General features: G+C 44.9%; 1 protein-coding gene across 3 annotated transcripts in view; it reads right to left on the bottom strand.

Annotated features, from left to right (window-relative positions):
- The window catches only part of CCDC180 (coiled-coil domain containing 180), a 53,241-nt gene extending 30,392 nt beyond the window's left edge, over positions 1-22,849 (bottom strand). For 2 of the 3 annotated variants that reach the window (XR_014507178.1, XM_083423349.1), the window contains exons 1-18: positions 22,706-22,849; positions 21,496-21,619; positions 18,852-19,045; positions 18,558-18,646; positions 17,725-17,834; positions 16,486-16,614; positions 15,477-15,587; positions 14,724-14,819; positions 13,868-14,031; positions 13,297-13,416; positions 11,954-12,033; positions 11,580-11,668; positions 9,652-9,774; positions 6,880-7,053; positions 5,235-5,350; positions 4,009-4,135; positions 3,110-3,149; positions 1,698-1,999 (exon numbers count right to left, since the gene is read on the bottom strand). Coding sequence is in view for 2 of the 3 variants with exons in the window: in XM_083423349.1 (XP_083279475.1) it covers positions 1,698-1,999; positions 3,110-3,149; positions 4,009-4,135; positions 5,235-5,350; positions 6,880-7,053; positions 9,652-9,774; positions 11,580-11,668; positions 11,954-12,033; positions 13,297-13,416; positions 13,868-14,031; positions 14,724-14,819; positions 15,477-15,587; positions 16,486-16,614; positions 17,725-17,834; positions 18,558-18,646; positions 18,852-19,045; positions 21,496-21,561 (2,130 nt within the window). In the remaining variant the exon portion in view is untranslated. The remainder of the gene's footprint in view (positions 1-1,697; positions 2,000-3,109; positions 3,150-4,008; positions 4,136-5,234; positions 5,351-6,879; positions 7,054-9,651; positions 9,775-11,579; positions 11,669-11,953; positions 12,034-13,296; positions 13,417-13,867; positions 14,032-14,723; positions 14,820-15,476; positions 15,588-16,485; positions 16,615-17,724; positions 17,835-18,557; positions 18,647-18,851; positions 19,046-21,495; positions 21,620-22,705) is intronic. The other variant, XM_083423350.1, reaches the window with a different exon arrangement.
- Positions 22,850-24,790: the final 1,941 nt, after the last annotated feature.

Below are 24,790 nucleotides of genomic sequence, written 5' to 3'. Positions count from 1 at the left end.
CTTCATTGCTTTTCTTATATCACAGTATGTCCAGTCTTGGGGGGGAACTGGACTTGCTGCACAAGACCTCTTGGGCTGTCTAGGTTTAAAGAGTATAACTTTCCCCCCAAAATCTTGCAATTTCCTAAGGATGCTGGGAATTGCAGCTCTCTGAGGGCTAAACTACAGTTCCCAGGATTCCTGGGACGCAGGAATCATGCACTGTAATATATGAAGAAACATTGCAGTGCATGTGATATTTTCGTTTAGAGAAAAGGCAAGGAAAACACTACATGATGCTTAAAACTGTGCATGGCATGTTAAAATGTACAAGAGAGGGTCCAAACTGTGCTGGAAACATGAAGAGATTGAGGGATCTTTCATACATATGTGGTGGCAGTGTAAATAACCCCAAAAATACTGGGAGATGGTTTACAATGAGCTCATCTCCCCCCCCCACCCCCATTTACATTTCCGAAGAAACCAGAAGCCTTTCTATTAGCAATAATTGATTATGAGCTCCCTGCAAGGCTATATAATATTTTTTTTTAATGCTGCAGCACCAGCAAGAATAGTGTATGCTAAAAGTTGGGCGGGAAAAGAAACACCAACAAAAGAACAATGACTGTATAAATTGACAGAATATGCCAAACTTGCAAGCATGACAGCCAAAATAAGGAATCAGGATGGAAAACAAATAAAGGGTGAATGGGAAACTTTTGGGGAGTATTTAAAAAAAAATGATACTAAAATGAAATTACAAGTAGGGGTGATTCTCTGAACAACAGTTAAATACAAAGAAGAATTAGAAAGGAAAAAGTAGGGTGGATTAATATATGGATATACAGTAATACCAGACATATTACAGAAACCATGGAAGGCTAGGCTAGGAAGTCTATATGGAAAGAATATTTGATGGTAACGTATGATATGTAAATAGAAAAATGCAAAATACTATGCTATGCACACACACACACACACACACACACACACACAACTGTCCATGGCATGGAGAAAGTGGACAGAGAGATTTTTCTGCCTCTCTCATAACAACAGCACACATGGATATCCAACAAAGCTGAATGTTAGAAGATTCAAGACAGATAAAAAGAAGTCCTTCTTCATGTAGCACATAGATAACCTATGGAACACACTTCCACAAGAGGTAAAGGTAAAGGGACCCCTGACCATTAGGTCCAGTCGTGGCCGACTCTGGGGTTGCGGCGCTCATCTCGCTTTATTGGCCGAGGAAGCCGGCGTACAGCTTCCAGGTCATGTGGCCAGGATGACTAAGCCGCTTCTGGCGAACCAGAGCAGCGCACGGAAACGCCGTTTACCTTCCCGCCGGAGCAGTACCTATTTATCTACTTGCACTTTGACGTGCTTTCGAACTGCTAGGTTGGCAGGAGCAGGGACCAAGTAACGGGAGCTCACCCCGTCACGGGGATTTGAACTGCTGACCTTCTGATCGGCAAGTCCTAGGCTCTGTGGTTTAACCCACAGCGCCACCCGCGTCCCACACAAGAGGCCAATAACCTAGATAGCGGCCTTTACTATGATGGCCATGCATGGCTTCTATGGTTGGAGGTAGAAATGCTTCTGAATACCAGATGCTAGAAACCAAGGGAAGGGATTGTGCTCAGGTCTTGCTTCTTCTATGTCATTCTGTGTTTGCTAAAGTCATCCTGTTCCCCCACCCCAACCCGGTGGAAACTCACAAATGCTGGTGCTGTGGCATTTTCCACGTCACGGACCTCAACAGCCTCTTGCGTAGTAGAACTGCTCCCTTCATCGGATTTCTCCACATTGTCACTTTCCAGGATAAAACTGCCGTCTCTGGGGATGAGCGCTCCATCGCTTTCTGGAGCAGAGCTCTCTGAATCCCCTGCTATGGTAATTCCTGATTCCTCAGCTTCTGGGTTCACCTCCACCTGCTGTTCCTCTTTTTCTTCTTCTTCGCTTTTGTTCTCAGAGAAGCCCTCCTCAATTCTGTCCGATTCTTCAATGTCCTCCCCCATTTCTGCCCAAAGAGCATAAAATGAAATTATTGTGAACACAGGTGCCATCCAGTACTCTGAAGAGGAAAAATTAAAGCAAGGGAGGTGGCCTCAACCCCAGGGACCTTACAGTTTAAATTTCACAGGTGGGGAGGGAGACAGCAGAGGGAGGGGGCAGAAGGAGAGAGCAATGAGCTAATTGTGAGTGAATAAACTTAACATGCATTTAGACTGCACATGGAAGGCTGTAATTCCTTGCATTTTTAAGACTGTAAGCTTTGAGGCAGAGGGCTTCCTTCCTTTTGTCTCTGTATGAATTGCTAGGCATATGAATACTAAAACAAGAAGGAGGAGGAGGATGAGGAGGAACAACCCCTTTTTAGCCAGAGGGCCACATTCCCTTCTAGGTAAATTTCTGAGGGCCTTATGGCAGTGGAGGGTGGGGCCAGAGGCAAAAGTGGGCAGAACACTACAAATCACCATAGTGCTGATTTCTACACACACTCACCCACCCTCCCACAGCTCTCCTGCCTCTGTCCAGACAAGCAAGAGGCAAACCAGAGTTCAAGGACTTAGCCCAACTAGGCAAAAATATGCAAGGAGGGGGCAAAGCAGAGCTAGTAGACAGTGTGGCCTAGGGAACCGTATTTGACTTCTGGACCTGAAGTTCCCCACCATTGAGTTGAGAAAAAGGAAAAGGAAAAAATAACACAAGGGTCACCTCCAGAGGGTTGGCAATGAGGGTGTTGGCAATATGCGTTCTTACTTTCCACACTCCCATCTCTTACAGGCTAAGTAGTCTCACTCAAGGGCAGCCTCCCCTTCCTGAAAATCTTGGATGGAGAGGGTGGGTTTTGAAGGAAGAGACCTTAGGGGTTGTTTAAACAAACTGGGATGAATATTTGTGGAAAAAGCAAAGGCCTTTACCATGGGCTGAAAAGTCAACAGACAAGGGGCCTGTTAGGTATGTGGTGGTGGGGAGTTCCAAAGGATAGGTACCGTAATACTGGAGGTTCAATGCCGAAATCATGTGGAACAAAATGCCTGATTGGATGGTACTGATTCTCATGATTGTAAGAGGCAAAGTTGTGCTTTTTAAAATACTATATTACACTGTGGAGGATAGAAATTACCTTCCCCTTCACTCATATCCCCAGTTTGCTTGAATGGCTTCTGATTTTTTTAAAAAGAAAGCGGGAAAAGAAAAAATATCAAGAATTAAAAAGGATAATTCATTATTTTTCACAAATAATACTTAATGCATGACATCTACACAGCGCTCTTGGGTGCTCATTGCATGCCACTGACAGCATTTTATTTTGATCTCTACAAGAACCCTTACAGGTAGGTCAACACAGGTTTGGAAGGCTGAGTCTGAGAGAGAGAAAATGCATTCAGATGGCATGTTCCCAATCCCCCAAACCATGTTCAGGGGCTTTTAACACACTGGAATCCATGCTATGCTCTTCATCAGCTTTGTGTATGTGTGTGGGGTTGCCATTTCCTTGGGGATCAACTCCACTCCTTTTTCACACACTGTTACTCTACCTCTTCGGTCACAAGTGGCTGCTCAAGAGGACTAGGAATGTCACAAATGCAACTGGGCCCTGAAGGGAACATGTTCACAGTCCATTAGTTTAACTGAGTTCAAAGAAAGAAAAGACAGTCCCCTCTCCTTTAATGGGTATCTTCATGAAGCTCACTAGGTGACCTTGGGTCAGCCACTCGCTCCCAGCATAACCTACCTCACAGGGTCATTGGGAGGAGGAAATGGGAAGGGGGGGAATTATGTACTGCCACCTTGAGCTCCTTGGGAAGAAAGGTAATAAACAATGTAATAAATAAAACAAATGAAAACAGCAAATAAATAAATTACTAACTCTACCCTTTTATTCCCATTTTTTTTGCTCGATCAACTGAGCAAGAAGTCAATTTCAGTGTAGGGAAGGGGAACATGTGCAAGGATGCAGCACCTGCCTGCACCTACTTAAGTTACAAAAGTGTCAAATTCAAAGTCTTGTTTTCTACATACCCCTTTGTAGACTTCCCACACATTAAAATACCGGCTGACAGAGGTGCTGTAAGAATTCAGGCTGCGTAAAATACAGTCTGGATAAGCGGATAATTTAGTCAAGAGATCTTGTTGGAAGGTTGCATATCTGTAAACAAGCAAAGAAACCAAAACTTTTTAATTATTTTTACTTATTGTATTACTTGTCCACCTTTTTCTCTAAGGAGCTCAAGGTGACATACATGGTTCTCCCCCTTCCTCATTCAATCCCCACAACAACCCTGTGAGGTAGGTTAGGCTGGGAGACAGCAACTAGCCCAGGGTCACTCAGTGAGCTTCAGGGTTGAGTGCAGAATTTGAACCCTGGTGTCTCCCAGGACCTATTTAACAATTTTGCCACAGATATTATCCGATTGTGGAAGAATTCATCAAATATGTGCAATGTAGGATTAGAGGTTGACATCAGAGGCCGCTGCAGTAGAAGTCAACATTCAATAACAACAGACACCGTGTACAACTGCCAGAATCTGTCAGCATCCCAACTTGCAGCAATGAATATTCAAACATCTATGACAGATGACTTACAACTAAATTCAGTAAACATTGTGCGAACTTCATTCATTCAACCAGAACCACTGAATTAAGAATGTTGGATTTGGATTTTGAATTTTGAATTTTAAAGGTAATTCTTGACATCAAAATCTTCTTTAACTGGAGAGAGCGGGGACAGAACTAATGACTTGCTGTATACAAAGCATGTGTCCTGCTACTGCATCTCCTCAATGTGGGTGTAGACTTGGCATGTGTAACTGGCAAGCCAGCATGCCCAACTGTCAGGGATGATGGGGTTTATAGTCCCAAACATCTGGCCGGAGAAGGCTGCTTTAAAGCTTTGAAACATGCAGCCTATGGTAGCTCACCAGACTAGGCATCTGCCCTGAAAAGTCCCAGCTCACATCCTAGAATTCCAGTGAAGACTCAGTCTCAGGCCATTCACTGTTTTGTGCATCAGAGAGCACATTGTTCTTACTGGTTGACAGGCATACCTAGGGCAGCATCTGCAGAGTTTTCTTTTAAAGCAAGTTTATAGACCCTATGGTTGTGGAGATGAGCTTCGAAACATGCAGTGAGAAGGGCACAGCAGCTTGTATGTCATTTCACAGGATTTATATACATACTGTACATCTATCTATCTCTAGCCCAAAGCATTTGTGCTTCCTCTGCCACCTGCACTGCTTGAAACATACCCAGCTCGAATGAAGTCCAAAACAGCATAAACCTTCTCCAGCTGGGCCTTCAGTTTTTCATCAGAACTTTGGGTCCTCAGTTTGTCCACGGTCACATCCAGATTAATTTCCCTTAGCTGGCTCCATATGGAAGGAAGCAGTCAGCATTAGAATGGTTAACGCTGGAAGGCTTAATTACTTGGGGCAGGGCAGATAAACCAGCTAAAACTTGAATTGATTCAGGCTGGAGTTTATTTCCACTGCTGCTCCAAGCTACTTTGGGACTGGTGTGTTCAGAGGGTATAAAAATTAAAACAGTTATAAGGCAGCCTTACAGTGAGCAGCAGGCTGAGTTTTCTAAAATTGTAAGTTATTTCACACATCTTTCAATTTCTAAAAGAATCTACCTAAGCTGACTATCTGCCAATATACAGTTGCTGTTTTATAAGGCAACCAATCAAATGATTAAAAAGCATACTGATATTCAGGGAAACATTCAGTAATTGGTCAAGAGGTGCTAAAGCATTTTTTAAAATATATTAAGTCAGCATTTTTGTGATACTGTTCCCAAAATTTGTGTTTGCTTTTATTTATTCATTGTCTGAAATTATTAGACTGTGATTTAAAAATGTATTTAGGATACTGACTGTAAGCTAGTTTGGGAAAACTTTTGTTCTGAAACATAAAGTAAATTTAAAAAACAGAAGAGAATACAGTGCTACAAACAATAACTATGTAGTTTAGTTAAGCTTATTTAAGAGAAAAGGGGGTCACTATGCAGTTTACTTTAGAGAAAAGCTGAAAAAGCAGAGACATGATAGAGGTGCACATAATTATGTATAGTTTGGAAAAAATGGATACGGAGAGGTCTTTTCTCTCTCTTTCATAATGCTAGAACCCAGGGCTGTCTGTCCAATGAGGGCAACTTTTGGAAGAGTCATGGCAGGTAAAAGGAAGGACTTCTTCACACAGCACACAGTTAAACTATGGGATTCACTTCCACAGGAGGCAGTGAGGGCCACTAACTAGGATGGCTTCAAAAGATGACTGGACAAATTCAAGGAGGAGGTTAAGGATATCGGTGGCAACTAGTCATGATGGCTGTCAAAGGCAGTATGGCTCTTGAATACTATCAGCTGGGAATCACAAGTAGGGAGAGTGCTCTGCTCATGTCCTGAGTGCGGGCTTCCCATTGGGGCATCTGATTGGCTACTATGAGAAGAGGATGCTGGACTATGATGGGCCAGAAAGGCTCTTCTTATGCTCTTATGTTATCGGAGTCAAAGTGGTGCCATAGATATAGAGTGTCAGGCTAGGACCGGGAGACCAGGGTTCAAATCCCCTACTCAGTCCCAGAGCTTACTGGGTAAGAACAGGATGCTGGACTAGACTAGGTGGACCTTTAGCCTGATCCAGCAGAGCTCTCTTGATGTTCTTGCTTTTCTCCATAGACTAAGCCTAAGCAAAATCATGTGAAAATAAGAATTGCAGATCAAATTGTGCAAATAAATTTTGCAAATGCACATGGCTGATTCAAGATGCAAGAGTTCATGCAGATTTGCCAACAAGCTTTCTTCTTTCTGTCCCCACCAAGATCTCTGATATGGCCTACCACATTGTATTCTCTGTCCTCCCACCCCTCACTAAACCAGACCCCTGCTCTGACCTTGTTTAGATTTTCGTGCTTGTTTCGGCATTCGTTCATTTTACTGTGAAGCTCGGTTTCATGACGAACAAGGTTGCATTTGTGGGTATCAAAGAGAGTGAGAGCATCCTGGAAGTACTGGTAGACATTCCTGCAGTTGATTTCTGTGTGCTTAACCAACTGTTCTAGGTGGTCCTGGAAAGAAATCAAATGGAAAGAAATTGTGATTTAGGATTTTTGTTAGCAGGTGCAATCAGCATTTAGCTGAGGATGGGTAGGGCCCAATTTAAATCACTGAGGACCAATCTTATTCACAACCTCCTCCTCAGGGCTGTCTTAAGCATATCCGGCGCTGTGGTGCAAAGATCCACCCCCCACCCCCCCGTTTCCCATAGTTGTTTACCTTTTTTTGTGGGAGCTGACACCACACTTACACATTTTCTCTAACAAGCCCTTAGAACAAAATAAAATGAAAAGGCAGAAGAAAATCTAATGAACTCAATTCAAAAGCAACACTCATTCAAGACTCAGCAGTTCTTCTAATTCATCTTTTCTTTAAATAAATTAATAAAAACACAGACAATGAAGTTCCCAGCCAATTTGTGTTTAAGTACAAAGCTGACGTTTTCAAATATTGTGGGTGGGTGGGTGTAAAGCAGTGACATCCTGAACCTAAAAATGACCCAAAACCTGGGTCACAAAGGCTGCAGCTCTAACTGTACTCACCTGAGAGTAAGCCCTGCTGAATCTAATAGACCTTACTTCTGAGTGGACAGTAGGACTGAAGCAAGAAACACAGTTGGGAATTATGGTTTTCTGTTTTAAGTCTCAACCAGAGGAAAATGTAATATTGGAGATTAGGGAGAAATGAATATGAATAGATTGGGGGGAGAGGGCTGAAGAGAGACCAAAAACCACAGGTAGCAAGACAAGGCACACTTTCTGGGGAGCAAGTCTCACACACAGTTGCTTGGGGTGAGGACTACAGATGGACCATAGTTGGGTTATGTGTGTGTGCGTTTTTCAGAAAAACGTAGAATTCGAAGGGACCCTGCAGGTCATCTAGCCCAACCCCCTGCAATGCTTTTTAGCTTGCATTGATCTCAAAAACCTTCAGTGCCTTTTTTTTTTTAGCTGGATAGGCAATTAACAGGCTTGTTTCACAAATAAGGGAGAAGGAGGGTTGCTGGCTTGGTTTGGTTTGCCTTTGTTCTAGATATTAGCATGTGCTTAGTACAGTAGTTTCAGGCTGTGAGCCGCCCTGATATCTATGGGTGGAGGGCAGTAGTAGTAGTAGTAATGATGATGATATTTTTTGCAGGGCTTGGAGTGGGCGATGGCCAGCTGCTGGAATGAATGGGGTCGATGCTAAATGGTCTGGCTTGCTTTACAACTCCTAGGGACCTTGTTGGTGGGGGGGCGGAGAAGGAACCCACCCCCGAGGAGGAAGAAGAAGGAGGAGAAGAAAAGCGAAGGGAGGAGGCTTCCCTTCCCCGGGACAGAGTTGCCCATAACATTAAACACAGGGCAGGATTCCAGGGAGAGAGAGAAAAACAAGGGCAGCAGCTGCTGCTACTCACAGCTCGAGCTAGATGGAGCTGAACAGGACAGGCAAGGGGACCCTGCAAACAGGGCTGCAAACCCAGCATGGAGGCTCTGTGGCTGGAGGAAGAAAGGGGGCAAGTCGGGGGCGCCGACTTCTTCTTCTTCTTCCTTCCTCCTAGCGCTCTGCTTCCCCCTCGCCACCATCCACCTCCCTCTTCCCACAGGGCGGGCAGGTGAGAGAGAGAGAGCACTGCAGGCCAGCCAGCCATATAGTTGGTGGGGCACAGCTTCCACCTGAAGCCTCTGCAGGGATCGCTCTCCTCCTGCGGAGGCTTGGGAGGCAAGCTGCATGCCCACCAGCCATATGGTTGGCAAGGTGCAGCTGGTGGGTGCAGGGAAAGGGGAGGCCACTGGCAAAGCTGTGCAGCTCCCCCACTCACTGGGGCGCCCCTGAGAGGTCAGCGCCCTGGCGCAAGGCACCAGTAAGCCCAATAGGAAACACGCCTCTGCTCCTCCTCCCAAGGAAACATCCAGTGACATAAATAAAATAGAAGAATGCATCTCAAAGGTGCCACTTGAGGCACCTGGGTTGCATTGCCTAGACAGCCTGATAGATAATGCTAGGGAGGAACTGGTGAAGAGTGTGGCTCAGGGAGAGAAGGGTGCCTAGGGAAAAAGTGTGATGTGGGAAGAGCCCTGGGCAGTGTTCGAAACTCCCATTGTCATAAGTGCATTTTGCAACAGGGAATGTCATTAGCACAAGCAGTTTCTGAGATAAGATTTCAGATTAAAACTGCAGAGTGCAAGGAAATGACCTTTTTCTGCCTCCGCACTGCCAGCTACTCTCTGAATACTGGAGAAGAAACCCTCTTAAGAATATTAGGGGGTGGGGGTGGGCAGGGGAAGGACTAGACCATGTGAAAAATAAACATAATATTTTAGCTGCAGTTCATTCATTTTCAGGTTTGTATTCTTGTTATAAAAAAAGCGCCTAACATTCTGTAGAGTTGTGCCCATAACCTAGGTTTAAGGTGTCATTTAGCTCCTAGCTTTCATACTTCAGTTTCTGCCACTGGTCCTGAGGACCAAATGCAGAGGCCTTGAGGCCCACATCTGACCCACAAGGAAAACTGCTACACAGACCATGGGTTCTCTCAATTTGAGTTGCAGCAGGTTCATTTCTGCTGCTCTGATCCTAATAGGATGCATTGCAGGAAACGTGTTAGGAAGAGACACTGGCAAACTTACGTCCATCATTTCTACTTCCTTCTCAAAGCGACTCTGTAACTTCCCAACTAACTGGTAGAAATTTGGATTCACAATCCTTTCAGCCTCTTTTTCCGTGCAGATTTTCTTATCTATCAGTTTGTTCTAAAATTGGAGAGGGAGAAAGTGTTATTAGTAGTGAAGTTCATAAACATGCAGCCTTGACTCCACTGATGTGTTTCAGTTATTATGAATTAATATCGCTTTTCATTCACAGCAGGGCTCATGGGCCGCATGAGGTTTGGTAAGTGTTGCAATTTGGCCCATGATACCATTTCCCTGTAAACCACACCCACTTCCATCATAGATGACATCAGGTGTGGAGCAACTAAAAATGTGAATGCCAAAGGATGATCAGGAGCTTAAGGTGCACTGCCACTTGTTCCTTGGCAAGTAGGGTTCGCTAATCCACACTGGCAGTTAGTCAGTTATTTTTTTTTACAAAATGTATACACTGCTTGATTGTAAAAACAACAACAACCCCCTCAAAGCAGTTTACGAAAAAAGATAAAACAACAAAATGACCAATAAGAAGATTTAACAATGATAATTTAAGATTTTCAAAGCATTCAAATAACAATAAACTAAGGACAGATTAAAACTCACACCAACTTTCTAAATACCTGGGTGGACTTGTCTAAACAAAACCGTTTTTATCAGGTGCCGAAAAGGGTACAGCGAGGGTGTGTCAGCCTGTCATGGATGCACAGGACTGGTGGGAGGCACCAGCTGGGGACCCTTAAGGGACAAAGGTTCAGAACCTGAGGATTGGTGGTGGGACAAAGATGAGTTGTCAGAGAGAGAAGAGAGAGCAGACTGGGAGAAGGAGGTGTCAGAAGCAGAAAAGGTAACAGGGTGTAGTGAGCAGGAAGAAGTTGGGGCAGAGGGCAGTCCAGAACTAGAGGCAGAAGATGAGGCTGGAGAGGAGGGGGGCCAAGAGCCAGGACTGAGATGGGCTGCTGAAGAAGCCTGGGGTTCTCCCCCTTCTGCTATGACCAGCTCCGCCACCCCACCTCCCACCCCAGTCTCCCAGAACCCGAAGAGGGATGAAAACGGTGGAGCAAAGACAGACAAGCACAGATTGCTTAAGAAGGACCATGGGGAGAAGGAAATTTAGGGAGCTGTGGGAAGACAGGGACCTTCAGTCCTCACAACTGCCTCATTGAGGCAAGATCTGCTGGAAAAAGTTGCTGTGCTCACTAGGCCTGGCCTCATGAACTGTTTTGTTTCTTTGACTAAAGAGAGTCAACTTTTCTTACATCATGTGAGTTATTGCTTGCTCCTGACACCTGCCCTGACCCTGCCTGGTGTCAATAGGCTTTGAGCTTTTCTGGTCTGCGAGGGGGGGCGAGAATGTAAGTTTGCTGACAGCAACCCTCTTTGAGGCTAGTGTTATAACAATGTAGGTTACTGACAGGTAGGCAATCCTGCTCACCTGTCAAATCAGATATGGTTGGACTCCAACTCCCTTCATGCCTGACCACTGGCCATGATGGCTGGGGCTAATAGGAGTTGTAGTCTGACAACACTTGAAGGTACACTACAATGGCTACCCTGATTTAAGATCTGGCAGTGGAGAGTTTACATCTTACATCATCATCCCTTCCAGATCATTAGTCATTACAGTCTTCAGAAATATCTACATTGGCATCTATATTCTGAAGGCACACCTCTTTAAACTGGCTCCTGACACTTGAGATGTATATATTAGGGCCTATCTTATTACTGTGATGGTAAGCTGTTTTTAGAATGCTTTTAATGTGTTTTGATCGTTTTAATTTGCCCTGGGACCTTAGAGTGAAGGGTGGGTAAACAACAACAACAACAACAGATTTTCTCTTATTCTCATCTGTAGTCAGGCTGAAAAACAGAATCCACCTATTTTCAACAAAACTGATTGGCCCACTAACCTTACACTCCTGCACCTTTGACAAACACTCTTGGCAAACTTTCTCGTACTGGAGGCGGATTTTCATTAAGTATTGGACGTTGTGGGTATCTTGAGACAAAAATTAAAATTAACACAAGATTGGATATGGTGGTTACAAGATTGAATATGAAATATTCACATATTTCTGTTTGTGAACATGTGGAGCACTGTTTGTTCCATCTGAACAGCTTTACTTGTTTTTATTATTATAAAGATTTCATCTTATTTCTATAATGGTATATTATATTCTTGTAGCCTGCCCTGGGACCTTAAAGTGAAGGGTTATAGTTAGGAAATCTGGTAAATATATAAATTGCTGCTCTAAATAACAATAGCAAAACTTTTGTTCCTTACCTATCCGCTTATTTAAAGCCACCAGAGATTCATACCACTCATTTAATTCAGCCTTAGATTGCATCAAAGGCAGCATTTTGCTAAAAAGACAAGAAACAGAGAAACACTTAGCACATAAAGCTCTTGAGGTCTGCATGACAAATCTTAAAATTCATTTGGGTCCCAGTTTTCACTGTTCACATATTAGTTATATAGCTGAGCTGAAAGTTCCACAGAGAACTTTTCCAGGGAAAGCTGTAGGGGGGAATGTGTATTGTTTGGGCATAGGAGAAAATCTGGAAATTTGTGGGCTGGGACTGGGGGCTCGGTGAGACAAGTGGAGGTAGCAGATTTCCCCTTCTTTTCATGTAGTTTGGCTAACAGCACTCCTACTGCTAAGCCTGGAGTTGGGTGATACAGGGAGCCAAATGGAAAAACTGAACAACAGGTTGTATCCCATGTTTGTCCTAGAATGCTGTGATTCCTGCATTGCAGGGGGTTAGACTAGATGACCCTTGAGGATGTTTTCAACTCTACAATTCTATGATTCTATACTTACCGGGTAGGCCCACAGAAACTAATGGGTCTAAATCTGTCATTAACTTCAATCGGCTTACTTTGATTATGGCTAACATTGGAGAGTTCTATATTTGCCTTTATATGTGCAGGTGGTTGTTTCTTTTACACAAACTGACAACATTGGATGCCCTCCACTCAGTGGTGGAGGAAGAGGAGTGCAGAGGGGAGCGCACTGCCCCCAGCAGCGTGATCCTGGTAGGGTGCCATCGCGGCTGCCCCCCACCTGTGCTGGGTGCCACGCCCCTAAAGGTGACGTGCCACGCCCCTGGGACGCACGCCAGCCCCACCCCCACCTGCTCTCCACCCCACGGTGCTGGAGCATGAAGCTCCACCACTGCCTCTGCCCCCCACGGCCCCAATTTGGAGTGTCCCCCCACAGGTTGCATAAGGAAAAAGTCCTGTGCAAACTGCTGGCATTGGGGGGTGGGGACAATATGGTTTGGGACCGTAGGGGGAAGTAAAATGTTAAAGTCCCTGGCCTACACATACATCTTCCAACCACCCATAATTTGACACCATCAAAACATCACTACTACAAGCCAGGGTGGCTTTGTTCTGTCCGTACTGTAGGAGGTAATATGCCTCTGAATACCAGTTGCTGGTAATCATAAGGGGAGAGTTACTGTTATGCTCAGGTCCTGCTTGTGAGCTTCCCACAGTGCATCTGGTTGGCTGCTATTAGAACAGGATACTGGAATAAAAGCATCTTTGGCCTGATCCAGCAGGGAGGCTATTCTTACATTCTTAGGAATGAGAAGTTACATTTTATTCTCCTGATCACCTACCCCAGAGAATATAACAGTTCTTTTCTCTTCTCAGTGAGTGATTTTTGATCTTGTAGCATGTTCTCCAGCTCCACATTCACAGCACTCGGGTGCCGTATCCTTTCACTTTCCATGAACTGTCTATAGGACATGACAAGAAACATTAAATGTGGGCTTTCTTTTTTGCAAGGGATACTGTGCGACTGAAAAGCCACACCTATCTTATACTGCCCAAATCTCCTGCTCCATCATGCCTTCTTTCCCCCGAACTGCCATCTGGGGGCAACCATTCAATCAGTCTGCCTCAGTGGGAGAGATGAGAAGCAGAGTTCACCAAAAGACCAGCTCTGTTAAGCACCTTCTATCTGTGAACTGATAGCTAGCCATTATAAAAACAACTGTTTAAGAACTGGTTCCCGAGCTTGATTTCCACCCTCTTCCCATCCTCTCCCTTTCTCCTTGTGTGTTGTGAAGCCTGGGGACAGGGACTGTCTTGTTTTAACCAATTGTATGCAAACCTGGGAACCACTTTTGCATAAAGAGCAAAGTACAAATACTCTAAATAAATAAATAAATAAATTAAATTTCAGACCTGAAACTGTAAATTATTTTCTGCTTCCATTTGGCTCTCCAGGTCTTTATTCTCTCCTCCAGTTTGCGATGATAGAAAATGTCTCCTTTCAGGTCTGCCTCCATCAGGTTGACAAACAGCTTGGCTATTGCCCTCCGATTGGCCAGCAGGGCTTGGTTGATCATCTGGAATTGGAAGACGTAGATGAGAGTAGCAAGGGAATCTCTCTTTTTCAAGGAGATGAAGACTTCAGATTAGTTGGTTCAACCCAGAGGACATGATGGGCAAGACAAATTTAGGTACAGTAATCTAAAGGAGTCTACTCTGAATAAACCTTAGCTAGATGCATCCCTTAATTGTTCTCTAGTGCCATTACAATGGTGGCTGGTAACCCACTGGGACTTGATGGGGCAGAAAGCAGAGATGCCCAGAGTAGGTTCCTCCTCCCCTCTTGGTCAGTCTGCTTTCTTCACTCCTTTCTCACTTCCAAAGAGGGGGGAAAGATAGTTTCTGATAAAAAAAGAAGTGGAGAGGAAGAAGAGTGCAGAGGGTTTTGAGGTATCACAGGCACCTGTGCACCCTTGGCGCCGTGCTGGGGACACCAGGGCAAACCTGTCCTTGTCTTGTCTCTCTGCTCCTTTCACGTACAATATCTCAGGGATCCCTCTTTCCTGGTTGCTGTGCTAATCTTGCACATAGTCCCCCCCCCCCTCTCACCATAATTTTATTTTAAAATGCCCAATTCTGCTACCCAAATTAGGTTTGCAAATATGCCCACTTTCAATTGTTCCCGAACTACAGGGGTGGGGGGTGGGATCAAGCAAAACCTGTAGCTATCTTACTGGAGAATTTCAGGTATCAAGCAGAAAGGTTTTACCATGGCTTCCTTGTGAATGAACCTGTGGACATCAGAGGGTAGGAAATAGGAAATGTCATCCAGGACCTTACTATATTTGTTCAACAAAAGTTTGATCTGGAAACCAAAGCAGAGGGAGGGGGTAAGAAAAGTGTTCAGGATGGTGAGGACACCTCTCTGCTGAGATTGCTAGGGACATGCTGGGGGACCACCCCACTGGGCTACTCAGCCAGTGGTAACCAGTGGCCATGGGTGAGGTGGAATGCAGGGATGCAAGCTGTAGTGTAGGCAGAGCCATAGCCAATGATAAGTAGAACCAGAGTCAATGACAGGCAGAGCCAACCAATTCTAGCTTTTATTCTCATCATTCTCCCCGATGAGTTCCACAAGGGGCACTTTGAGTCTATGCAGGGGGAAGCTAACAGCTGGGGCAACCCCCTAGACTCGTTGTAAGTAAGGAGGAAGGCAGGTGCAAATTGGCTGAAGACAGAATGAGAGTGGTGAGGCAATGGCCCATTCACCTAAAGAGACCAACCTCCACCATCTCACTGAAGTGGCCAATTCCTAAAAAGACATATGTGCCAGCAAGAAACAACTATTTCTGACCCTTTCAAGGAGCCATAGCAGGGATGGGGAACTTTTTCCAGCTCCAAGGGCTGCATTTCCTTCTGGGCAACATGCTGATGCTGCATTTCCTTCTAGGCAACAAGCATACAGCAGCACCCCCACCCCCAATCATTCATGTACTCTCTGTTAGCATCTTCTTGTACTTACCCGTTCAGTTCGATCTACCTCTGCCTTGAGTAAGGCTTTGTCCAGCTCTCTAATCCACTGTCTTCTTTTTAAGGTCTCCTTGGAGACAAGGTTCCACATTCTCTCAAAGTCCTGCAAGGTAGAAATGGGATGTGAATTCCACTCAGGGGAGCTGATCTTTGTTGGCATGCCAGATCCTTTCAACCCATCCCACTGTACTGTTCACTGCCATGGGCGTAGCCAGGATTTTTATTGGGGAGGCAGGCTTTTGTTGGGGGCGGGGGAGAACCTCATATTCGTACTTATTTGTATTGATTTAGAGGGCCAGCTGCCCCTCTGCCCCCCCCGGCTACGCCCATGTGTCACAGCCTTTGGAGGGAAGGGCTGTAGCTTCTTAGAGCATCTGCTTTGCATGCAGGAGGTCCCAGTGTCAATTGCTGGCATCTCCAGGTAGGGCTGGTAATGCCCCTGCTTGAAACCTTGGAAAGATGCTGTCAGTCAGTGTAGACAATACTGAGCTAAATGGACCAATGGTCTGACTCTGTATAAGCAGCTTTCTATGTAGCTGAGCTATGCATGAGGAAGTCCCTGGGATTGATCCCTGGCATCTCCAGGTAAGGCTGGGAATATCCCTTGCCTGACTTTCTGGAGAGCTGCTGCCAGTCACTGTAGACAATACTGAGATAGAAAATACATAGATTTGGTATAAGGAAGTTCTCCATGTTCCTAGGTTCAAGCCCTGGGATCTCCAAGGAGAGACTTCCAACTTGAAACAGTGGAAAGCTGCTGCCAGTCAGTGTAGACAATACTGAGCTAAATAAGTCAATGGGATGATGCAGTATGTCAGCTTCCTATGTTCCTATCTCCAGCATGCCTTATTCTGCTACCCACAGTGACTGCCAGGCCCTTCATCCCTGTTGCTAAGCAGTGAGGATCTAGGGTCACCAGAAGTATCAGCCAGAGGGGCAAGGAAAGGTGGCAGGCAGCCTTCAAGCCCTGTTTGAGTTTGAGTTGCGAGACACTCCCTCACCTCCATGGTGTAAGTCTCCAAGTGGAGGTTCTCAGTGGAATCTTGGAAAAGGGACTCAATGGTGCGATCGGATTCTGACAGCTTGGTCAGAAATAGCTTCCCAGGCTCCAAGAAACACACCTCCATTTCCTGAAACAGAGAAGATGATCTGATGGGTAACACTTGCCAAGGCTTGGATGAAACAATGTGTCAGGGAAGAGTTAGAAGTTTCCAGTTTATCAGAGGGAGAAAGCATTCCCCAAGGGGGGAGGGAGAGCAGTGAATCTAATAGAAGGGAGCAAGAGGAACAACAGGGAGGGACTGGCTGTTCACAGGAAAGGCAAGGGTTAAGTTCTAGCTCAGATTCGGAGGAGGTTAGAAAAAAAGAGCGGGAAAGCGAAGTTAGAAAAAAGAGCGGGAAAGCAAGAGAAACGGCGCGTTCGCCATTTTGGGAGAGTTGCTGGTCACGGAGAAGCAGAGCTCAGAAGGTATCTGAAATAAGTGACTCTGAGGAATAATAGTTAAAGATAAGAACTGTTTATAAGATTGTTAATACGCAATAAAAAATTATAAGAGAAGAAGCAGCGTTTGTGTGGTGATCTGAAGAGGACAACGACCAGTCCTGACACAATGTGCATCAATATGTATGTATTAGAAAAATGTGCCACATAAATGAAAAATAAAATGAAAATGCACATAAGGGGGGATTTCTTGCATAAAACTATATAGTCAAAACTGAACACAAAACATTTGGAGATATCTGTACTAAAGCAGTAGCATATTTTCACGAGGATTTAAAGCAAAGATTCACAAATTGTTGGAAAAAGTGGAAAACTGAATTTAAGATAGGAAGAAATGAGAAACGGAGAGAACTGAATTTTATTTCTTTATTACATTTATATCCCAATCTTCCTCCAAGAAGCTCAATGTGATGTACATGGTTCTCCTTCTCCCCATTTTATCTTCACAGCAACAACCCTGTGAGTTATGTTACGCTTGGACGAAACAAGGCTTGGACGAAACAATGTGCATCAAATATGTATGTATTAGAAAAATGTGTCACATAAGTGAGTGGCTAGCCCAAGGTCACTCAGAGACCTCCATGGCCAAGTGGATAAATTTGAACCCTAGTCTTCCAGGTCCTAGTCCAGCACTCACGCCACTACACCACATTGGCTTCACATTGCAAATAGACAGATTATCCCATCCCTAGTATACTATCAATAGTGATGCACTAAAGTGGTGAAGGGGGCTGCCTACCTTCCCAACGCGTGCCAATTCCTGCCGTAGTGTCACCACCGTCTCTTCGTAACGGCACCTCCTGCTCTCTGAGATACGTTCCACAATGTCACTGTTTTTCTTCTCAGGAACTGGGAGGGAGGGAGGGAGGGAGATTAGACTGTATGCACAGCTGTAGAACTCATGCCAGGCTAGCATAGAGAGTAATGTGCTTTGGAGTTTTTTTTACAAAACCACTGGGTTAGCTGACATTCTCATGCTGCTAAAGAAGCCTGCCACATTTTAGTTCGATCTTCAGTTTTATGCACAAGTTCATAGTTACTCATTCTTTTATTTAACTAACTGTAATAAAACATATAAGTGGCTTACAGACAATAAAAAGGGAGGGCTTGACCACAATAGTTCAGGCATTGGTGACTTCAAGATTGGATTACTACAGTCAACTCTGTGTGGGTTTGAAACTAAAGTTAGTGCGGAATGCTGCAGCATGGTTGTTGACAGGAGGCCCTGTCAGCATATAACACTTCTGCTCAGAGATCTGCACTGGTGGCCCATTTGGTAACAGCCTAAGTTCAAGGTGCTACTATCGGCAAAACAATTTTGGGTTTTAAAGACTATCACCATCAGGTTGAACTGAGTGTGAGAATGCAGTGGCCACCAGTGCAACTGGCAAGGTATTGGCCAAAAACTGAGCAGTGGTGTTCTGCACTGGCTGCGGTTACTGAGCTATCTTCAAAGGAAGCCCCAAACAGAGTACTTTGCAATAGTACAGCTGGTAGTCTGCATAAATGAAAGATACCACATTTGCTAAAAACACTGATTATGGTGCCAGAATTAAATTGGTAAGCATTTACTTATGACGTCAGCAAGTCCTCGGACTTCCCGGGCAGCAATAACATTTTCACTTTCTTGAGTCTTTAAAAATGCCAGTGTTGCAGCCTCTCTGGAATAGAAACAGAGTGGGAGAAACTTGAAGCAAGACATTATTAGAGTTCAGGACACATTCCAGCCAGATCAAAACACTTGGGATTTGAAGTAAGGGTGAGTGAGGGGTGTGGCCTGGAAAAAGTTCCAAGGGTCAAGTAGAGAGGCCACATTTGGCCAACAGGCCTGACAGCACAGAATAACATCATAACTCTGTTCCTTACTTGTATTGCACTGGATTTTCAGTGACGTCATCATTGGGCATTCCCTCAACCCACATCTGCTGACGATGTGATAAAAACCCATTGCCTGAGCAGGTTTCCACATCCCTCACCAGCGGAATCGTTCCTGGGATCTGCGGAAGCTTGTGCTGGGCTATCTTGCTTCTCGCTTCTCCCAGAGTGCGCACAAGGTTTATCTAGCCAAAGCCAAAATAAAAATAATTAGACTTCTTCCTTTAAGGTGAAAGAGGGCATGCTTATACTCACCAGAAATAGAGGGCACTTGCCAAGCAAAGTTAAGTAGTTATGAGTCCCACCCTGATTTAATTCTTCATAATATATTGTTGTCATTTTTTAATAGCTAGAATTAAAGCATCTTGTTCAAGGTTAATGAAGTGAAAGTTGGCAAGTGAATAAAGGAGAAAATTGTAAGGCAGGGTTTGAATGGCAATGAGATGCAAAAAAATAAGGGGAAAGATTTTGCCATACAACTCCCACATTACAATTTTCTCCCTTACAAACATGTATACTAAGATTTCAATTCACCTATGTGATGAAGTGAGCATGAGTCCCCAAAAGCTTGTGTTGGTGTTCACCTGTATTAGGAGACAATAGAGGAGTGTGCCTTTGTGGGTGAAGAGAGACCAATATGGGAGAGATAGGTTTTGTTGTAGTTGGGGCAGATGAAGGTGCCTGGTTGTGCCGCTGTAGAAGCACTATGGTATTTCTTCCCCCTGTGCTACTTCCAGTGGTCATTCCTCCCATGACCAGACTGACTGTCTCCAGGCACTGCAGTCATCTGCAAGGAATTCCCACACAGGTTTGATGTTGCCAGCCTTCTTGTCACATTTGCAGACATCTTCGTAACACAGAGTTGGTCTGCCAACAAGCCTGGTTCATGAAACCAGCTCCCCGCAGAGCACATCATTGGGCAGGTATGTCGAAAGTCCATTTTGGGGGCCTAATCCGGCCTGCCGGTCAATTTAATCCGGCCCCTGTGGCAGTTTATTTCCTGGGGTCGGTCCTTCAGTTCATCAAATCTGGCCCTCTTTGAAAAAAGTTTGGACACCACTGTCCTTGGCGATTCTTCCATCTTCCATTCTGTGGACATGACCAAGCCAGTGTGGATGTTGCTGAGACAGAAATGTGAACATGCTGGGATTGCGGGCCTGGGAGAGCACATCTTTGTTTGAAACTCTGCCTTGCCATGTGATGCCCAAAATCTTCCTGATGCAGCACATGTGAGAGGCGTTGAGGCGCTGCTCCTGGCAGTTGTAAGTTGCCCACAAGTCAACACTGTGTGCAATAGCAGCATGCTCAACATGCAGACCTGGTAGACCTTCATCTTGGTATTAGATGTTAGCACCACATTCTCCCATATCCTTTGGAGAGGCAAGCCATTGCCAAAGCTGCCTTGCCAATATGCTTGTCCAGCTCAGCATTAATGGAAAGGTTGCTGGTTATGGTGGAACCCAGGTAGACAAAATTGCCTACCACCTCAAGTGTGTGGTCACCAGTGCTGATGCGTGGAGTGCTGGCGGCGTTCTCACCCAGGATGTTGGTCTTCATCAGACTGGTGGTATGGCCAAATTTCATGCAGGCTTGTGTCTTTGTGAAGCTTCCTTGGAGTGCACTGTCAAGGCTGCGTCCTCTGGAAACATCTCTCAGATAAGGACTCGCCACATTTTTGCCTTGGTACAGAGATGTGTCAGGTTGAACAAACCCTGTCACTCCTCGAATGAAAGTATACACTGTCTTCAGTCAAGCTGAAGGCATATGAGACCAGCAGGGAGAATCATAGAATCATAGAGTTGGAAGAGACCACAAGGGCCATCGAGTCCAACCCCCTGCCAAGCAGGAAACACCATCAGAGCACTCCTGACATATGGTTGTCAAGCCTCTGCTTAAACACCTCCAAAGAAGGAGACTCCACCACACTCCTTGGCAGCAAATTCCACTGTCGAACAGCTCTTACTGTCAGGAAGTTCTTCCTAATGTTTAGGTGGAATCTTCTTTCTTGTAGTTTGGATCCATGAAGAATATGCCAAAGAGAGTTTGGGTGAGTTTCACACCCTAAAAGCTTAAATGTGTTAAGTTTTCTTCTTTTATAATATGTTTTATTGCTTTTACATGTAATTTTAAAAACAATGAACTGCAACAATAGCAGGTAGACTGTCATTTCTTGGGAAAAGTCTAATAGCAACATGAAATTAGAACCATTACTTAAACCAAGTTTATGGACTTAAAGTCTCTCCAGATGTTTTCACATGGGTTTGAGGGTGTTATCTGAAAATGGTTGATACAGACCATAATGAACAAGATACTCCCCAAGTGATCCCCAAGTGAAATCACTGGAGAGCACTAGGTTTGCAAAGACTGCTCTAAACCATCTTTGCAACTGCCTTTGCTGGAGTTTAAGTCTAGTGGTGGGCAGACCGAAGGCTTGCAGGATCTACTGTGTGTGTGTGTGTGTTTTACTAGAACCTGCAGATCTACTAACCAAAGCTGGACAGGGGTGTGGCATAGGGAGAGGAGGCCCGGTGAGAGTTCTGTGCCTGAGGTTTCCCATCCCTGCTTCAAGTGATGCTATCCCCCCCCCCCCCCCGCCCACCACAATCAGGTCTTCTAGCTTCTGTCATTGCTGTACCTCATCATCAAATATCTGTCTGTAGACTTTCCCACTGGGGACGACACGGGACACCCCTAGGGTCATGTTGCAGACTTTTCCTAGGCGCTCGATTGGTTTGCAGCTGAACTTTTTCTTGGGTTAGCTGAGAAAAAGGAAAATGCAAAGAAAGAGAAAGAAAGAAAGAATTGAATGATTTGGTGTCATTCCTTGAGTGATGTTGGGAATGGCGAGTGGGGGAGAAAACTGCTGTGAACAAGACTTTTTTGTAATTGCATGGCACCTCAAACTGGCTCATATATCAGCAGTAAATGCCAGTGTATTTCAGTGGGGTTTTATGATATTATAGATAAAGGTAAAGGGACCCCTGACCATTAGGTCCAGTCGTGGCCGACTCTGGGGTTGCAGCGCTCATCTCGCTTTATTGGCCGAGGGAGCCGGCGTACAGCTTCCGGGTCATGTGGCCAGCATGACTAAGCTGCTTCTGGCGAACCAGAGCAGCGCACGGAAATGCTGTTTACCTTCCCGCCGAAGCGGTACCTATTTATATACTTGCACTTTGATGTGCGTTTGAACTGCTAGGTTGGCAGGAGCAGGGACTGAGCAACGGGAGCTCACCCCGTCGCGGGGATTCGAACCGCCAACCTTCTGATCGGCAAGTCCTAGGCTCTGTGGTTTAACCCACAGTGCCACCCGCGTCCCTTTTTTTTAATGATATTATAGCTGTAGTCTTATTTGCAACTGTGTACTCCCTCCCCATTATCTGCCATCTACCTATCTGGGTGCCAGTGCCCTGAGCAATTTTAAATAAAATTGTCATTTATTTATACAATTAATGATTGCATTTAATTGTGCAAATTTATTTACAGCACTTATTTATGCAAATCATCAAACGCAATTAGGCAATAACCAAGAGTGGTGTCCCCTCCCCCTCCCCAAGTCCTGTGCTTATAGTTGGGGAGAAGAGAAAAATGGCTTTTGTGGCTCGGATCAGGTCCTGCCATGAGGGATACATTTGAGATCCAAACTAAATGTGATGGGAGGGATGAATTCTTTCCATGTGCTGCTCTCCCAGAATGCTTAGCGGGGCGTGTGACTGCTTTCCCCCTTAGGCAAAGGGAAGGATTGCAACTCATTGCAACGTATTTTGGGGGGGGGGGGCTCTCCTCTTCAACTCATCTCTTCCCGCCTTCCCGCAGCTGCCCCTCTCTCACCCGACAGCGAACCTTACCTGACGAACCCTTGGAAAGCCAGTTCTAAAAGCCGCCGCAAGGCAGCTAGGCCAAGAACGGCGTCTTTTGGTTGCCATGGTGACTATCAAGCGCAGGGAAGAGGAAGGAATGGAGAAAGTGCGTGCTATTCTCTCGCGGGACTCGACGGGATTCAACATGGCCGCTCCGATGACTAGTTGTTGCCATAGAGACGCGGAAAGCGGTTAAAAATATATATATATATATTACGAGCGGCAGGGACTTGTTTTTGTCTTACGAGTTCGTCATTGTGTCCTGGTCACTTATACAGTAATCTTGTTAGAAACAGCGATAACAGCGTTTTATAGAGTACTAGTTGTTATAGTTGTTTTCCTCCATAATTTCCCCCACCAGAATATTGCGTGGTAAATAAGAGTCCGAGCATGTACAGAACCTTTCCGACTTTGAATCCTTTTAAAAGTTAGAATAACGTCAAGATGCTTCTGCATTTTGAACCCTGCTTTTCAATGCAAGATGCCCTGCATTGAAGGTCACCACCATTCCATTTTTTTTGGGGGGGGGGTGAGATTGTAAAAACGTGGTTTTTAAAAAGTTGGGAAGTAGCAAAAACCACCACGCACCAGCCGCGGAGCTGTCTGGTCGATTTAATTAGTATACACGTGTTTTTGTCAGGACACAGGTGTGCATCCACAGTTTATGGAGGGGATTTGCTTGGGTAACTGGGGAGAAATTGTTTTGCATTTCCTTATAAAATGAGATCACAGGCTCCACCTGGTGGCAAAATCAAAACTCCATTTTCAGAGGCAGTCTATCCACACCAGGGGCTGAGGACAAGCAACAGGAGATGGGTACTTCTTTAATGCCTTGATTGTGAACTTAATAGATGCAGATAATAAAAGCTTCTTGTCCAATCAAGGGGGATTTTTGATAAGAATGGAAGCTTTGCTGGATCAGACCAACTGGGGCCAAAAATTGGGGCCAGAACATAGCCATGGTGGCTAAGAGTCACTGATAGCCTTATCCTCCATGAATTTATCAGTCCTTCCAAAACCATCCAAGGTGGTGGTCCTCACCAGCCCTGAATTCTCCAGTGTTATAAGAATTCCAAGGTCCCAAATATAAAATAAACGTTCATAAATGTACAAGGGAAACTGTTATGAGAAAAAACTGCTCCTTTTTCCTTATGGGGTATCCAAGAGCCCATATAGAGTCCTTTTGTAGGTTCTGTCAGTAGGAGAAAATACCAGAGACCAACCAGAGAATATTGAGAAGCAAAGCAGATAGTAAGCCTAATCTTTATTAAAGCTGTTGCAACAGGGTGCTCCCCTCACATGCAGGAGAGAGGAAGAGGACCCCGAGCCATGTGTGCAAGCCCTTATATAGACATTTTAAATTGCCCGCCCTGGAGTCAAAGACCACCCCCAAAAACTTCATACATGCACCACAGAAGGGGTGTAGCCCAAGACCACCCCCTTAATACACCAGAGAAGGGGTGGAAATCTGGGTGTGTTGTTTCTTCCTGTCTGCCAGGTTACCCGACTGGATTACCTGGGCATCCTGGCCACTTTCGTTATGCTAACTACTGAATTCCTGAATACAGGTCGCAGGCTTGCATCCTATTCATATTTTAAATGTGCACTTACAGGTGAAACTCAAAAAATTAGAATATTGTGGAAAAGTTCATTTATTTCAGTAATTCAGTAGTTTCACCTTTTAAGTTGAATTACTGAAATAAATGAACTTTTCCACAATATTCTAATTTTCTGAGTTTCACCTGTAGTTGAAGGATATCTTCAGATATCTGAAGTGTGCGTGCACACGAAAGCTTATATCCAGAACAAACTTAGTTGGTCTCTAAGGTGCTACTGGACAATCCCCGCCCCCAACTGCGTCAGATCAACACAGCTACCCAGCTCTACCTGAACCTGTTGTAACAGTTTAATAAAGATCAGGCTTACTAGCTGCTTTGCTTCTCAATACTCTCTGGTTGGCCTGTTAATTTCTCCTACAGATAGGGAACCCACTTAAGGACTCTATATGGGAGCTTGGAGCAGTTTTTTCCTATAACACCAGCATTCAGCTTCATGTCCATGACTTCTAGTGTC

This window comes from Podarcis tiliguerta, assembly GCF_965153285.1.
Source record: "Podarcis tiliguerta genome assembly, chromosome: Z".
NCBI lineage: Eukaryota > Metazoa > Chordata > Lepidosauria > Squamata > Lacertidae > Podarcis > Podarcis tiliguerta.
This window is presented reverse-complemented; position numbering and strand designations above follow the sequence as displayed.